The 18,505-nt window shown below is 41.7% G+C and overlaps 1 protein-coding gene across 10 annotated transcripts in view; it reads right to left on the bottom strand.

Annotated features, from left to right (window-relative positions):
• The window catches only part of LOC110489412 (receptor-type tyrosine-protein phosphatase U), a 288,775-nt gene that overhangs the window by 102,285 nt on the left and 167,985 nt on the right, over positions 1-18,505 (bottom strand). For all 10 annotated transcript variants that reach the window (XM_036970736.1, XM_036970735.1, XM_036970740.1 and 7 more), the window contains exon 5: positions 8,944-9,059. In XM_036970736.1, the coding sequence (XP_036826631.1) occupies positions 8,944-9,059 (116 nt within the window). The remainder of the gene's footprint in view (positions 1-8,943; positions 9,060-18,505) is intronic.

The raw sequence follows: 18,505 nt of genomic DNA, 5'->3' as shown, positions 1-18,505 counted from the left end.
TCAATGTACATTCATTCAGTCAAAACAAACAGACAATCCTAAAGCTTGTTACACAAATGAAACATACAGTATTAAACCTGTATGTCTTCCCATCTCTTCCCTTAAGGCCCATATCATACAATAATTATGAGTTTCCGTGGTAACTAATTCATTCAGGACTCCAATTGAACACAAACAAATGTCAACGTCTAAAGATCTAAACATAATCAGAAATAGAACAAGTACAACTCTCTGACAGAAAGACAAAAGACTGCAAGACAAAAAAAATATTAATTGAATAAGAATTCTTATGCAACAATTTGTTTATTTAAACACACACATGAGCGGGGGGAAGTTAAGAGAGAGCGAAAACTCAGTAGATCCAGAGAGCCACCTCACCAGCAGAGGAGATCAAAGAGAAAATAGCAATTAGTGTTGAGGAGAGTAACAGAGAGAAACACACACACACACACACAAACACACACACACACGCGCAATTCCAGAGTTGAGAGAAAAAGGGAGAAACACATGGTGCTAAGGATCAAACAGCACCCTACACAGCAAATAGAGAAACAGAAGACAACAATGGGTTGAGGAAACGTCTTGCTGTTCCTGCTGTTAACCAATCCATTCTAACCTTCATGAGTACAGTGGGTTAGAGTCAGAGCAAAGATTTGAATCTTGTTTGAACTGGGTAAACTGGGAGACGATGTATGGTTCAACATACAGTATGTGTATTGTGTACAACATGTGTTCAGTCCAATATGGGTGATATGAGTCATAATACTGCCATGCATCCTTGTGAAAGAGATGTATTTCAACCAGTGTAGACCTGTCCATTACGGAGTTCTTTTGTAATATACAGTGCATTCAGAAAGTATTGAATTGTCTGCAGTATTGAAGGTACGCAAGAAGACAATGGCCTCCTCAAGAACATACCTACAATACACAGTGGCCTCCGTCATTCTTAAATGGAAGAAATTTGTAACCACCAAGACTTTTCCTAGAGTTGGCCGCCCGGACAAACTGAGCAATCGGGGAAGAAGGGCCTTGGTCAGGGAGGTGACCAAGAACCTGATGGTCACTCTGACAGAGATCCAGAGTTCCTCTGTGGAGATGGGAGAACCATCCAGAAGGACAACCATCTCTGCAGCACTCCACCAATCAGGCCTTTATGGTAGAGTGGCCAGACAGAAGTCACTCCTCAGTAAAAGGCACATGGCAGCCTGCTTGGAGTTTGCCAAAGGGCACCTAAAGAACTATCAGACCATGAGAAACAAGATTCTCTGGTCTGATGAAACCAAGCTTGAACTCTTTGGCCTGAATGCATCACATCTGGCGGAAACCTGGCACCATCCCTACGGTGAAGCATGGTGGTGGCAGCATCATGCTGTGGGGATGTTTTTTAGCGGCAGGGACTGGGAGGCTAGTCAGGATCAAGGGAAATATAAATGGAGCAAAGTGCAGAGAGAGATCCTTGATGAAAACCTGCTCCAGAGTGCACAGAAGCTCAGACTGGGGCGAAATAACCCTAAGCACACAGCAAAGACAATGCAAGAGTGGCTTCGAAACAAGTCTCTGAATGTCCTTGAGTGGCCCAGCCAGAGCCCAGACTTCAACCCTATCGAACATCTCTGGAGAGACCTGAATATAGCTGTGCAGCAACGTTCCCCATCCAACTTGACAGAGCTTGAGAGGATCTGCAGAGAAGAATGGGAGAAATTCACCAAATTCAGGTGTGCCAAGTTTGTAGTGTCTTACCCAAGAAGCCTCAAGGCTGTTATTGCTGCCAAATGTGCTTCAACAAAGTCCTGAGTAAAGGGTCTGAATAGTTATGTAAATGTGATATTTTATTTACTTTTTAAATACATATGCAAAAAGTTCTAAAAACCCATTTTTGGTTTGTCATTATGGGGTATTGTGTGTAGAGACCAAAGGTCTCGACCCCGCCCTGTGCAACTGGGTCCTGGAATTTCTGATGGGCCACCCCCAGGGGGTGAGGGTAGGAAACAACATCTCCAGCCCGCTGATCCTCAACACTGGGGCCTCACAAGGGTGCATTCTCAGCCCTCTCCTGTACTCCCTGTTCACCCATGACTTCGTGGCCATGCATGCCTCCAACTCAATCATCAAGTATGCAGACGACATTACAGAGGTAGGCTTGATTACCAACAACGACAAGACGGCCTACAGGGAGGAGGTGACAAACTTTTACAGATGCACAATCGAGAGCATCCTGTCGGGCTGTATCACCGCCTGGTATGGCAACTGCTCTGCCCACAACCGCAAGGCTCTCCAGAGGGTAGTGAGGTCTGCACAACGCATCACCGGGGGCAAACTACCTGCCCTCCAGGACACCTACACCACCCGATGTCATGGGAAGGCCAAAAAGATCATCAAGGACAACAACCACCTGAGCCACTGCCTGTTCACCCCGCTATCATCCAGAAGGCGAGGTCAGTACAGGTGCATCAAAGCCGGGACCGAGAGACTGAAACAGCTTCTATCTCAAGGCCATCCGACTGTTAAACAGACACCACTAACACTGAGTGGCTGCTGCCAACATACTGACTCAAATCTCTAGCCACTTTAATAATAAAAAATGTAATAAATAAATAAATGTATCACTAGTCACTTTAAGCAATGCCACTTTATATAATGTTTACATACCCTACATTACTCATCTCATATGTATATACTGTACTCTATACCATCTACTGCATCCTGCCTATGCCGTTCGGCCATCGCTCATCCATATATTTATATGTACATATTCTTATTAATTCCTTTAAACTTGTGTGTATTAGGTAGTTGTTGTGAAATTGTTAGATTACTTGTTAGATATTACTGCATGGTCAGAATTAGAAGCACAAGCATTTCGCTACACTCGCATCTGCTAACCATGTGTATGTGACCAATACAATTAGATTTTATATGATTTGAAAAAGTCAAAGAATCTGAATACTTTCCGAATATACTGTATATACAGTTGAGTATAAAAAATCATTAAGGACACCTGCTCTTTCCATGACATAGACTGACCAAGTGAATGCAAGTGAAAGCTATGATCTCCTATTGATGTCACTTGTTAAATCCACTTCAATCAGTGTTGATGAAGAGAGGATTTTCAAGCCTTGAGACAATTGAGACATGGATTGTGTATGTGTGCTATTCAGAGGGAGAATGGGGAAGACAAAAAATGTAAGTGCCTCTGAACGGGGTATGGTAGTAGATGCCAGGCGCACCAGTATGTGTCAAGAACTGCAACTCGGCTGGGTTTTTCACGCTCAACAGTTTCCCATGTGTATCAAGAAAGATCCACCAACCAAAGGGCATCGAGCCAACTTGACAACTGTGGGAAGCATTGGAGTCAACATGGGCCAGCATCACTGTTAAACGCTTTTGACACCTTGTAGAGTCAATTAATTAACATAAACACGTTTACCATCTCCTGGCTTCCTACAAGCCACTGACACAGCCTTTTGGAACATCTACAATTTAAAATGTCTAATAAATCCATTTAATATAGCCCACACCATCATAATAAATCAATTATTTATTTTAACACAGGTCTAAAGAGACATGATATGAAGAAAATGTAGTCAATTTCAGAAGAACAGAAGAGCATCATCTGAGTTGTCCTTATGTTAGGTCCTGACCTGCTATGCTATTTGGCTGTGGGCTACACAAGTTCATCTAGCACACAAGATTTTATTAGAATTCTGTGATATTATTTTATAAGAATACAATTGAACACAGCTGAATAAAGTAGAAAGGATATTTCCTCCAAATGATTTCCGATGGAGTGAGGACATACGTCTATTCTGTGTTGAGAGGTTAACAAAGAAATAGGTACTCCTATATGCTTAATTTATATTATTTGTTGGGCTATTAATCAAATGTTATATACACATACTAGCAGATGTTACTGCAGGTGTATGCTATTTCCTAGTTCCAACAGTGCAGTAAAATCTAACAACACAAAACGAATCACTCCTGATTCCTGCTTAGAAGCATCAATTAAAGCAGGAAGCACCAGTGACTCGGTCTATACAAAAAGTGGTCAGATGAAGCAAATGTTAAACTACAGGACTGTTTTGCTAGCACTGACTGGAATACGTTCCGAGATTCTTCCGATGGCATTGAGGAGTACACCACATCAGTCACTGGCTTCATCAATAAGTGCATCGAGGAAGTCATCCCCACAGTGACTGTACATACATACCCCAACCAGAAGCCATGGATTACAGGCAACATTCGCACTGAGCTAAAGGGTAGAGCTGCCGCTTTCAAGGAGAGGGACTCTAACCCGGAAGCTTATAAGAAATCCTGCTATGCCCTCTGACGAACCATCAAACAGGCAAAGCATCAATACAGGACTAAGATGGAATCGTCCCACACCGGCTCCGACGCTAGTCGGATGTGGCAGGGCTTGCAAACAATTCATGACTACAAAGGGAAGCACAGCCGAGAGCTGCCCAGTGACACGAGCCTACCAGAAGAGCTAAATAACGTCTATGCTCGCATCGAGGCAAGTAACACTGAAACATGCATGAGAGCATCAGCTGTTCTGGATGACTCTGTGATAAAGCTCTCTGCAGCCGATGTGAGTAAGACCTTTAAACAGGTCAACATTCACTAGGCAGCAGGGCTAGACGAATTACCAGGACGTGTACTCCGAGCATGCACTGACCAACTGGCAAGTGTCTTCACTTACATTTTCAATCTCTCCCTGTCTAAGTCTGTAATACCAACATGTTTCAAGCAGACCACCATAGTCCCTGTGCCCAGGAACACAAAGGTAACCTGCCTAAATGAGTACCGACCCCTAGCGCTCACGTCTGTAGCCATGAAATGCTTTGAACGAGAGCTCACAGTCCTCGGGAGCGACCTGTGTCGGCGGCACTGTGGTATTTTCAAAGCGGGCAAAGAAGGTGTACTCAATCATATTCCCAGTCATCTTCCTGTGGTTAAATACGGTGGTTCGCACTTTCAGTTTTGCACGAATGCTGCCATCTATCAACGTTTTTTGATTTGGGTAGGTTTTAATAGTCACAGTGGGAACAACATCGCCTATACACTTCCTGATGAACTCAGTCACCGTGCCAGTGTATACGTCAAATGTTATTCTCAGAGACAACCCAGAACAATCCCAGTCCACGTGATCAAAACAATCTTGAGGCACATGGACTCCGATTGGTCAGACCAGGGTTGAATAGACCTTAGCACGGGCACTTTCTGTTTGAGTTTCTGCCTATAGGAATGGCGGAGCGTGACCGGATTTGCCGAAGGGAGGGCAGGGGAGGGCCTTGTAGCCCGTCCGGAAGGGAGAGTAACAATGGTCAAGAGATTTTGAAGTACAACTACTACAGGCAATGTATTGATAAAACTTTGGCAGCGTTTTCCTCAGATTTGCTTTGTTATATCAAATCAAATCAAATGTATTTATTTAGCCCTTCGTACATCAGCTGATATCTCAAAGTGCTGTACAGAAACCCAGGCTAAAACCACAAACAGCAAGCAATGCAGGTGTTGAAGCACGTTGGCTAGGAAAAACTCCTTAGAAAGGCCAAAACCTAGGAAGAAACCTAGAGAGGAACCAGGCTATGAGGGGTGGCCAGTCTTCTACAATAAATAGAGGACTGGCCCAGCTACAATAAATGCAGCCTCGGGATATGCTGCACATCACAAGCTCATGGGGTCTCATGAAGTGTTTGACTTGATTTTTTAACACATTTGAATTGATGTCAGAGTGATTGAAGGGACAATATAATGCTGAGTACCAGTCAGTTAGCAAGTTTGGTAGACTACAAATGACCATCAGTAGCATCAGACTGCAGTTTTGGAGAAGCTTAATTACCGTGACTAAGCGGTAAAGTGGAATTTGACTGCGGTCATGACTCGTGACCACCGGTGTGGCAGTAATACAGTCCTAGGTGTTCATAATGTTTTTGGTGTGTACAGTTGAAGTCGGACGTTTACGTACACTTAGGTTGGAGTCATTAAAACTCGTTTTTCAACCACTCCACAAATGTCTTGTTAACAAACTATAGTTTTGGGAAGTCGGCCAGGACATCTACTTTGTGCATGACACAAGTCATTTTTACAACAATTGTTTACAGACAGATTATTTCACTTAATTCACTGTATCACAATTCCAGTGGGTCAGAAGTACAGTAAGTTGACTGTGCCTTTAAACAGCTTGGAAAATTCCACAAAATTATGTCATGGTTTTAGAAGCTTCTGTTAGGCTAATTGACCTAATTTGAGTCAATTGGAGGTGTACCTGTGGATGTATTTCAAGGCCTACCTTCAAACGCAGTGCATCTTTGCGTGACATCAAGGGAAAATTTATTAATTAGTACTTGCAAAACCCCAGTCTCAACATCAACAGTGAAGAGGCGACTCCGGGATGCTGGCCTTCTAGGCAGAGTCTAGTGTCTGTGTTCTTTTGCCAATCTTAATCTTTTATTTTTATTGGCCAGTCTGAGATATGTTTTTTCTTTGCAACTCTGCCTAGACGGCCAGCATCCCAGAGTCACGTCTTCACTGTTGATGTTGAGACTGGTGTTTCGCTGGTACTATTTAATGAAGCTGTCAGTTGTGGAATTATGAGGCGTCTGGTTCTCAAACTAGACACTCTAATGTACTTGTCCTCTTGCTCAGTTGGGCATCGGAGCCTCCCACTCCTCTTTCTATTCTGGTTAGGGCCAGTTTGCCCTGTTCTGTGAAGGGAGTAGTACACAGTGTTGCATGAGATCTTCAGTTTCTTGGAAATGTCTCACATGGAATAGCCTTAATTTCTCAAGAATAGACTAACAAGTTTCAGAAGAAAGGTCTTTGTTTCTGGCCATTTTGAGCCTGTAATCGAACCAACAAATGCTGATGCTCCAGATACTCAACTAGTCTAAAGAAGGCTAGTTTTATTGATTCTTTAATCAGCACAATAGTTTTCACCTGTGCTAACATAATTACAAAATGGTTTTCTAATGATCAATTGGCCTTTTAAAATGATAAACTTGGATTAGCTAACACAAGCCGTTTCCAGCTACAATAGTCACTTACAACATTAACAATGTCTACACGGTATTTCTGATCAATTTGATGTTATTTTAAAAGAACAAAATATGTGCTTTTCTTTCAAAAACAAAGACATTTCTAAGTGACCCCAAACTTTTGAACGGTAGTATATATAGATAGTATAATTGAAAATGTCCATACAAGTGTGGTTGTCTAACTTTTACTGTTTCAAAATGACATTGTTCAAAACAAGCTGCAGTTAACTACTGCTCTGCCATCAGCAGCTCCAGGCATTCGGCTGGCTGCCCAGGCTTGGATTCCATTGCCATCTATTACATTGCTTGCTATTTGGGGCGACTACAGCACTACAGCACTGATATTTGCAGTATTTCATCACATGATTTTCACAGCACAAAGTAAATGGACTGTCCTGGGGCGTTGAAATGAATGCACAGGTATTCTGGGTCTGCTCTATCAGGTACTGAACAGATGGCGCTAAAGAGTAAATTACAATGAATAATAATGACATTGGTTGCCTGAGACCTCAACCAGACAGTCACACCCATCAACAGTCAAAGGACAGAGGGACACACCAGTTAAAACATTTGTTGCAGATCCGGTATTTCCAACAACTAAAAAACATGGCTCTGTGCCCCATTTTGAACAATGCCATTAGATGCTAGCTATTGGACACAAGCTACCGGCAAACTAGCATACCAGTAGCTAGCTTGCTAGCTTGCCTGCCAATCAAGTCTTACTAAGGTTACTGGCGAGCTCATCATGCTTGTGACATTATGCTAGCTAGCTATCCCCAGTTAGATCATTTGTCTCACTTGTCGCTTGTGTGATTGTTGCGTTTTCCCTGTGCTTGTGTCACCGATGCACTCGGGAGCTGGCTGCGCGCTCTTCGTTCTCAAAATATAACTTTTGGTCATCAAAACAGTGGCAGCATGTGCGGCAGTGGTGATTCTATTTTTATATGCAAAAGGGAAATCGGTCTATCTATGCTGTCATTCAAATGCACAGAACACTTTATATATTGCCTCAACGAAACAACCGTTCTGCGTGTGGGCCTTGTTGAGTGCGAGACTGTGTTTGTATCTCTCTGTGTCTGTGTCAGAAAACTACAACGAGGATAAAAAAAAAATGTTAGGTTTTGGATACAAAATACTTCAATACAGAAGAAAGGAAGAGGAGGAGGGGAGATGGAAAGAAAAAGGAGGAAATCACAGGGGACGGAACACTATGAACACAGAGATCTAATTAGCATAGCGTCTTCTTGTGTCCTTCTTTTCCTCGTCTAACATTTCAATAGCACTTAGTACAAGTACAAGCTTCAAGGATACAGAGAGAAAGTGGAGTTTTTCAGAAAACTAATATTAGCTTGAATTCATGCAGCAGACATTTTTGAGTGATTACTTTATGGAGGGATATGACTAACTATCAGCTAGCAAATCAAAAAGCCACACAAACAGCTGATGCCATTAATTAGTTACAGCTAGTCTATATGCAGGGACTCGGCCCTCTGTGTTTGACGACGTCATTATGCTGGGTCTATCTTTAATCCACTGAAGTACTCGTATATATCAGACCTCGTAGAAAGAACAGAGCTCTTATTAAGTTGGAATCCTTAATGGTGAAAACAGCCACGTCCGTTTGTGATATTACAACAACAAAGAAGTCATTTCAAACAACGAACACTGTTTTTTTCCCTCTGACATCATTATACGCGCAGTAGAACAGCAGCATGTGTACTGCCAAAAAACTATTCCCACGATGCACAAAGCTCCCCAGCTCTGCTTCGTCAACAAAGCCAGAAGAATAGCATTAGACCAGGGCAATCAGTCTGTACTCTCTTCTCCAGCAGGAATGCCTCTGTTTATGTGGTCTTTCCGGTGGCCACGCCCGCAAGCATTTGCGCACATACGCAGACACATACATTACCTCCAGTAGGAAGGGTTCTGTCTCTGTAGTTTTGCCCGTGGCGACACACTGGAAGGTGGCATTCTGCCCTGCATTGACCTCCACATCCCCCAGCCGAGAGAAGTGGGGAACCTTGTCTGTATAGAGAAATAAAGAGAGTGAGAGAGATCCTCTGTGATACTGATGCACTGACAGTTCATTACTATCATATTAATACACACATTAGGAACACAGTCAACACACACAGAGGACGAGGGCATCAGTGCAGCACAGCTCTCCAAGCCTTGCCTGTGGGCTCTGACTTCACAAAGACACTGGCTGCTCGAGCAAACTTAGTTTCCCCTCTCAGAGTTCTGCAGTATGTCAGAAGAATTTCCCTCTCTGTGCACAGACATCAGTGCTCGCAGTACAACTGTAGGCATTGCTCTTATGGAAGTACACGTACAGTACACTTATAAGAACAGCTATCATTTTTTTTATTTCGACAGATGAACATTTAGCGTTATTCTGTGTTCTATCCCTCCTAAGAGTTCAGTTGCACTCTTAGGCAACATTTCTCCCCTCGTAAAGACTGAAGGAAAAATGTACACTGAAAAACATCATACAAAATAAATTCCAAGAAAAACTCAATGTAGAGACTGTTGTGGTATTCCTGTTGTCTCAATAGCCTAGCTCTTCTACTGCCTCACTGTACCAAAGAGCTAGCTAGCTGTAATAACACCTTGTATTGTGTGCTTTGTGTTGCATAGAAATAGAAGAAGCTGGTTAGAACACACTAGTCAAGTAAAAAACTTGACAGTATCTGAAATCACAGGGATTTGACTTGATGGATTTACAGTGGTAAGAAAAAGTATGTGAACCCTTTGAAAATACCTGAATTTCTGCATAAATTGGTCATACAATTTGTTCTGACTTTCATCTAGGTCACAACAATATACAAACACAGTCTGATTAAACTAATAACACACAAACAAGTCTACGTTTTCATGTCTTTATTGACAGACATTCATTAAACATTCACTGTGCAGGTGGGAAAAGTATGTGAACCCTTGGATTTAATAACTGGTTGACCCTCCTTTGGCAGCAATAACCTCAACCAAACCTTTTCTGTAGTTGCGAACCAGACCTGCACAATGGTCAGGAGGAAATTTGGACCATCCCTCTTTACAAAACTATTTCAGTTCAGAAATATTCTTGGGATGCCTGGTGTGAACTGCTCTCGAGGTCATGCCACAGCATCTCAATCGGGTAGAGGTCAGGACTCTGACTGGGCCACTCCAGAAGGCGTATTTTCTTCTGTTGAAGCCATTCTTAATTAACTTCTGTGTTTTGGGTCATTGTCCTGTTGCATCACCCAACTTCTGTTGAGCTTCAATTGGCGGACAGATAGCCTAACATTCTCCTACAAAATGTCTTGATAAACATGGGCATTCATTTTTCCGTCGATGATAGAAAGCTGTCCAGGCCCTGAGGCAGCAAAGCAGCCCCAAACCATGATGGTCCCTCACAGTTGGGATGAGGTTTTGATGTTGGTGTGCTGTGCTGTGCCTTTTTTTCTCCACACATTGTGTTGTGTGTTCCTACCAAACAACTCAACTGTAGATTCATCTGTCCACAGAATATTTTGCCAGTAGCGCTAGTGTTCTGAGATCTCTTTTGTTCGAGACATGGTTCACATCAGGCAATGCTCCTTGTGAATAGCAAACTCTACATTTCTGAGTGTTTTTTACAGGGCAAGGCAGCTCTAACCAACATCTCCAATCTTGTCTCATTGATTGGACTCCAGGTTAGCTGACTCCTGACTCCTATTAGCTTTTGGAAAAGTCATTAGCCTAGGGGTTCACATACTTTAAATTCACATACTTTTAAATCTATATTCAATATAGACAAGACAAATACAATAATGTGTGTGTTATTAGATTAAGCACACTATGTTTGTCTATTGTTGTGACTTAGATGAAGATCAGATCGAATTTGATGACCAATTTATGCAGAAATCCAGGTAAATGTAAAGAGTTCATATACTTTTTCTTGCAACACACTTGTCAACCTGGAGTTCTTCTAAATTCCTCAAAGATCCTCTAAGAACCTTAGGGTTCTCGGCAATGAAAAACAGCCCCAAAAGGTTCTTCAAAAAACTTGAGCAGTGGGGTTCATCGATGGAACCCCCATTGTTGCTGGAGTTCTCCGGGTTACTTCGCAATTACAACTGAAGACGCTCATGCCAAGTTTGAATGCGACAACAGTTAAAAAGGTAAGTTGGGTTGATGTTCGGCTCTGAATATGTATCAAAATATTTATATAATAATATAAAGTACTAATGAATAACGAAGACAATTATGGTCTTCTGTGAATAGCTTTCATAACGTTACTATAGCATTAGTTCAGAATAATTAACGCAAATATTAGAAAGCCGGGTTTGACCGTTGGCTTTGTATGAGCTACAGTACAGTACGCAGAATTAGGTCCTATCTACGCAGAACTAGGTTTGTATTATTTTCTGAACTATATTCTGCTCCATATATTGTATATCGTTTCCATAAAGCCAACATGACTTTACACTCTTTGACGTTAGTTTCCAATCTAGAGCAGTTCTCACTTGTGTGAGAATGAACTAGCTAACGGGAAGGAACTAGCTTGACGTTAGCTAGTTAACTAACTAACCAACTAACTAATTAACGTAAACTCGTAAATCGCCTTGGTCCGTACAATTGCCCTTATTTTAGCGCCCCAATAGCGTAATACTTCCAGATCAACTGTAACGTCAATACCATTGTAAAGCACAATTTCTCCCCTTTCCAACAAAATCAATTACATGGCCTAAACGCTGCCCGTTTCTGCATAACTCAAGCAGGCAATGAGCTCCGTCGGGTCTTTTTAAAAATGGCGGGTGGGGAAGCGAAACTAATGCGTGATAGTGAGAAGGAGAGGAGATGTGTGGGAAAACTGCTTTTTTTCACTCGATCTGTCCAACTTATCACCTTATCGCCTCTAAAATGTAAATAAAACACTATAAAGAGTTGATATAATGTGTCATTACATACCTATTTGAAGGTTTGTGTCGAATTTGAATCGGGTTTTTAGGGCAGTGCTAAAGTGCTCTTAGAAGTTAACAGTGGCTTTGAGAATGATGATCGCATGCAGTGATGACGCAAAAAAATTACTAGGTATCCCCCCTTACCCCCGTCACTGTCCATTTCTAGTTTTTAAACGATGAGAGTTGTGCTACACCTGGTGGAGAGAGATTGTAAGACAGAAATAGTTGCTTTATGTGTGCTGTACGTTACGACATGACACGTCAAGATATAACGGAGGGTCAGTTTTTTCAACTTTTCTCCAGTACTATACAGCCATTACCATGTCAATCAACACTTGAATAGAAACCTAGTTCACACCTCCGATTTTGATGTTGCTACAGTCCCATTAGTTTTCTTTGTAGCCTCGTTTGAATGTTGCGGTTGCGCACATTTGTACGAAGTAGGTTGAGTTTACGTTAACTAAGGACGGAGACCTATCCAGAAGAGATGTTACAACAATCTGAATCATCAATTGGGTGCTTCCTCTTTATAGAGCCTGCTACAGCATGCAATACTATTATGAATACTATTATGTCCTTCAGAATCCAAGCACAGTATTGCCACGCAGCAAAATGTTGCGTATAATCTTTCAAGTCAGCCTGATAAAATATTGAACAATGTGTGTACAAAGCTTGAAATGTGATATTAGGCCTGTATGGCAGTACTTTTACTGTTTGGCAGTACTGTATGGGCTAGTGCTTTCTCCAATATGTTCTTCTATTTTGCATTCAATTGTATGTCTATGTCATTCATCTTTCAATATCTATTTAATATATATATATATTTTAAATGCGTGTAAGACTATTCTTTGACACATTGTCTCTTCCTTTGAAATGTTTATAGGACAGAACATGAACACAATGCAATTGGGATCAAGAAGAAGGTATGGATATGTTGTAGGAGAGCTGCATTTGAAGTGTACATTTAACCTACAAAGCAGTCAATACAACTGAAATGTATAAGCATAAAAATCTCCTCAGAAATGAATGAAGTCTACGGAATGGATATAGACAAAAAAATCATTCAAGGACTAACAGAAGTAAAGAGACGAGGCAGGGGTGAGGACATCATGCTGCTATTTCCACAGTCCCTGATGGACAATACAGCAGAGGTAGAGAGACGAGGCAGGGGTGAGGACATCATCCTGCTATTTCCACAGTCCCTGATGGACAATACAGCAGAGGTACTTGCTCTTGTTCCTTCCCTTTCTCTAATGTATAAAGCTACAGTTGAACATTTGTTATGTTCTTTGTTAATTGTACATGTATTAATCTTTTCTTACTTTTCACCTCTCCCCACTCCTTTATTGCACATCAGCGGAAATCCATTTCACCATGAAATAACGCTGGCCTTTGATGGGGAGAACATCCACAGCCTAGAGGACGTCCTCGTGGGACTTGGGGCTCTACTAGGGATTTTCAGTTAAATTTCCCAAAAATGTCAGAAAAACACTTATGTTCTGAAGTTGCTGTGTTCTGGGGATAAGAGAAGTTGGGGCGGTCATGAAGATAGCAAACTTCCTAACCTAACACACACACACGGTAAAGCAGAAGAATCTATATTTAGCGTCAAGTCTACAATATTGTTAGTTTACCTATGATTCATTTTAATGTATGTTGTTTTTATTGTACATCATTATTTTATTTAAAAAAAATTAAATGCAATGAAAAGCACAATACAAAGTAAATGTATAATTTATTATGGTCTGACATGTCTGCAGAAATCTTGCAATTTTGTAATGTGTTTTGTTTGGTAATTTGTTCTGTAAATATGAATTCACATTTGTGGTGCCACTAAATAAACAATTAATTATTTAAATCAATATTGTTAATATTGTTTTTATTATAAAAATATTTGATTATAATTGAGGGAGGGAGGTATAAAAAATGAACCCCAAAAGGTTATTTGAGGAACCATGACTTTTTAGAGTGCACTGTAACTAACCGGTACGAGGCCCTATCAAACTTCTCTGAAAGGCTACAATGATCTCAGTGGGTTCTGCCTCAGCTATACAATGACTATAGTGGTCCTAATTGTCACCCTTCTATAAAAGCTGGCTATTACATACCTGCAGTCTCCTCTGCTTCAGCCTTAACCCTTCCCTTATGTTGTGGGACAAGTTATTCATCACAAAAATACTATTGAACGTATTTTTTCACCATGACCCTTCATCTGGTCCTCAAGGTAGGTGTCAGGAAAATAACCTCACACTCAACGTCAACAAAACTAAGGAGATGATTGTGGACTTCAGGAAACAGCAGAGGGAACACCCCCCTATCCACATCGATGGAACAGTAGTGGAGAGGGTAGCAAGTTTTAAGTTCCTCGGCATACACATCACAGACAAACTGAATTGGTCCACTCACACAGACAGCATCGTGAAGAAGGCGCAGCAGCGCCTCTTCAACCTCAGGAGGCTGAAGAAATTTGGCTTGTCACCAAAAGCACTCACAAACTTCTACAGATGCACAATCGAGAGCATCCTGGCGGGCTGTATCACCGCCTGGTATGGCAACTGCACCGCCCTCAACCGTAAGGCTCTCCAGAGGGTAGTGAGGTCTGCACAACGCATCACCGGGGGCAAACTACCTGCCCTCCAGGACACCTACACCACCCGATGTCACAGGAAGGCCATAAAGATCATCAAGGACATCAACCACCCGAGCCACTGCCTGTTCACCCCGCTATCATCCAGAAGGCGAGGTCAGTACAGGTGCATCAAAGCTGGGACTGAGACTGAAAAACAGCTTCTATCTCAAGGCCATCAGACTGTTAAACAGCCACCACTAACACTGACACTGACTCAACTCCAGCCACTTTAATAATGGGAATTGATGGGAAATGACGTAAATATATCACTAGCCACTTTAAACAATGCTACCTTATATAAATGTTACTTACCCTACATTATTCATCTCATATGCATACGTATATACTGTACTCTATATCATCGACGGTATCCTTATGTAATACATGTATCACTAGCCACTTTATACTATACTATGCCACTTTGTTTACATACTCATCTCATTTGTACATACTGTACTCGATACCATCTACTGTATCTTGCCTATGCTGCTCTGTACCATCACTCATTCATATATCCTTATGTACATATTCTTTATCCCCTTACACTGTGTACAAGACAGTAGTTTTGGAATTGTTAGTTAGATTACTTGTTATTACTGCATTGTCGGAACTAGAAGCACAAGCATTTCGCTACACTCGCACTAACATCTGCTAACCATGTGTATGTGACAAATAAAATTTTATTTGATTTGAACCTTGAAAATTACATTTAAAAAATACTCTGTACTTGACCATGTACTTGACCTGCAATTTGACCTTGACCTTTGTTCTAGAGACAATGGTCTTCTGTGCAGTAAAGGTCTAACTATGACTATCACAAGGGATGTAAGTATGTTTTCCCTGTGATGTTCAGAGGCCGGAGGGACAGGGATCTGGAGGTTGGCTATAAATGAGCTAAAAATTTCATAAATGTCATAAAATGTGATAATTTGATTGATTTATGACTCCTGTATCAAACATTTGACTTTACATTTTTATCAGTTCGGTCTATCAACTCAGCAAAACGAGCATATTAAATAGGACATTCTCAGCTACTGGAAATACATTGTGGAAGGTTAAAAGAATGTATTTATGATTTTGCTGTACTTACTGTAATGGGTCAAATTTACCCAGAACATCATCCGTGTATAGCGTTTTGGAATGTAAGGGAAGGGTTAAGGTACTTGGGTTAATGCCTACTTGAGATGTTAGATTCAACTTAGTGAAAAGCGTTTTAAATCTTTTTATACTATTCTGTCTGGCTAATGCATTACATTTACGAAATCATTGAAATACACCCATATTATCTTTCAAAATGTTTCCAGTGATTTACCTTGAGTTGATGCTAGGTCTATACTACGGGCAATAACGGTATTCTCTGGTGAGCTTGTAAGTACAGTAGGAACTCAAGAGGAAAAGGCTGGCAGGCTGAAACACTAGTAGCACAGAAACAAAAAGTGGTACTCTTTCAATGGGGAATGACTTTAAAATAACAGACTGTATTATGATGGTCATTTCCTGAACAAGAAAAGAGAGCGAGAGAGAAGATGGGAAAAGAGGAGGAGAGGAAGAGAGAGACACTCCTCCGTACACATGACACTCCTATCATGAGTCTCCATGGAAACGGAAACTCTTTTTTTTCTCTTTGGCTCCAATAAGCGCAGGGAGGGACGAGCTGCAGCTAAATTGATTTCTGCACGTAGTTGGTAGTCTTTCAGCAAACACACACACAATCCCAGCCTTGGCACTAATGTTTAATGGAGAATCAATATAGTTTCATGGGCATATGTTAAACCTTTAAAACACACCAAGGAGTAAGAACGGTAAGTAAGGTTTCACACCACATAATGGCCCCTATCTGTTTAGTAGGTTATTATGCAGGTAAGTCACATTCTTATATCCAAAGGAAAACTTCAATTTGACAGCGATTGCATTTGACCATAACACGTGTTTGGAATAATGAGGGTGACTCTGGAGAAAATAACAGAAATGTCAAGCGTGTTGTAATGTGAATATAAGAGAGACTCGATTTGTATTTCCTGCGGGCCAAACAAGTTATTTCCGCTGCCTTAGGGGGCATCGTGCCAGCTTGGAGTGTGTGTGTGTTTAAGAGGTTCCGTGGAGGGCCAGGCAGCCGCAGCATCTGCTAATGAGATTGTTGATTATTTAATAGGGACGGACGGGGGCCAGGGAGGTACCATCTGCATCAGGGCTAAGAGACATACCCATCATACACACACATTATTCACACACAGAGGGCCCTGGCAACCACTCCAAATCAGCAAGGGGTCGAAAATCACATGGAAATGCAGACTTTCAGGTGGCAGAGGCTAAGTGTTAAAAGTTTAAGATGAGTTGAGCTTATCTCTGGTTGTTTTGAAGAGGGTCATAGAGAGAGAGAGCGAAAGAGAGAAAAAAAAACTGGCTGTTTTTTTGTTTGTTTTTTTAAGTTGTTTTTTAAATATTTTTTACAGGCGGTAAAAGCTGTCTGAATTTCCTCAGCTCATAAACACCCTCCATTATCATACATTAACATTTCCTCCCGGCCTGCAGTTTCTGCTTTTCACTGAGTATTATCCCTTTACAGAGAGCCAAGACAGGGGCCATCTTGGCTCGAGACCAACCGCTAGTGTTCATTACGGATCTGGCTGGCTTGATGTTCCCTAAAGTCTACAGGGGTCAGTGCTTGTCAGTGGAAACTGACATGGCCTCAGCACCCCTCCTATACACTCTGTCACACATTGTCACTCCTATACACTCTGTCACACACCAAATTGCACCCTACTGTGGTTCTTCCTTTAAAAGTTGCGTCGCACTGCAGTACAGCTTGCGGGCTGCCACACAATTCTATGGCACATTATTTAAGTGTCAGCCATTGTTGCCATTAATGCTAGTTAGCACTAGTTTGACCACCAGAGGGCATATTTGAAAACCATTTGACTGTTTTTAATATTGGCTGTACTAGATAATTAAAAAAAAATTTTGTAAGAACATAGTACATGGGATTGATTTGAAGAAATGTGGCATTATTAATTTGATTAATATTATGGTGATTCTATTCCAAGAAAAACCTCAGTGTTTTCGTTAGGAAAATATGGCTCTGTACAACGTGACTGGTCAAGTGACTGCAAGTGAAGAGCAAAATAATTCTAACATTTCCACACCCTAATTGTAGGCTAACGGAGATTCAGTGAAAATAAAAATCGAATTGATTTATCAAGACCCGTCCCCATGCGAAACGGTGGTGAAATAGTTGACCATACACGGGTAGGCTATTTGCAGGGGGTACCGATACTGAGTCAGTGCGCGGGGCTACAGGTTAGTTGAGGTAATTTGTACATGTAGGTAGGGGTGAAGTGACCACACATAGATAATAAACAACGAGTAGCAGCAGTATACAAAAGGGAAGTGACCACACATAGATAACGGGGTCAACGTAAATAGTCCGGTTGGCAATTTAAAAGATTGTTCAGCAGTCTTATGGCTTGGGGGTAGAAGCTGTTGAGGAGAATTTTGGTCCTAGTCTTGAAGCTCCGGTACCGCTTGCCGTGTGGTAGCAGAGAAAACAGTCTATAATTTCGGTGACTGGAGTCTCTGACAATTTTATGGGCTTTCCTCTGACACGCCTAGTACATAGCTCCTGGATGACAGGAAGTTTGGCCCCAGTGTTGTACTGGGCTGTTCACACTACCCTCTGTAGCGCCTTACGGTCAGATGCCGAGCAGTTGCTATACCAGGCGGTGAGGCAACCGGTCAGGATGTTCTCGATGGTGAAGCTGTAAAACCTTTTGAGGATCTGGGGACCCATGCCAAATCTTTTCAGTCGCCTGACGGGGAAAAGGTTTTGTTGTGCCTTCTTTACTACTGTCTTGGTATGTTTGGACCATGATAGTTCATTGGTGATGTGGACACTCTCGACCCGCTCCACTACAGCCCCG

Source organism: Oncorhynchus mykiss, chromosome 32 (genome assembly GCF_013265735.2).
Source record: "Oncorhynchus mykiss isolate Arlee chromosome 32, USDA_OmykA_1.1, whole genome shotgun sequence".
In the NCBI taxonomy this organism is placed as follows: Eukaryota; Metazoa; Chordata; class Actinopteri; order Salmoniformes; family Salmonidae; genus Oncorhynchus; species Oncorhynchus mykiss.
The sequence above is the reverse complement of the archived record's forward strand: the minus strand, read 5'-3'. Positions and strand labels throughout refer to the sequence as shown.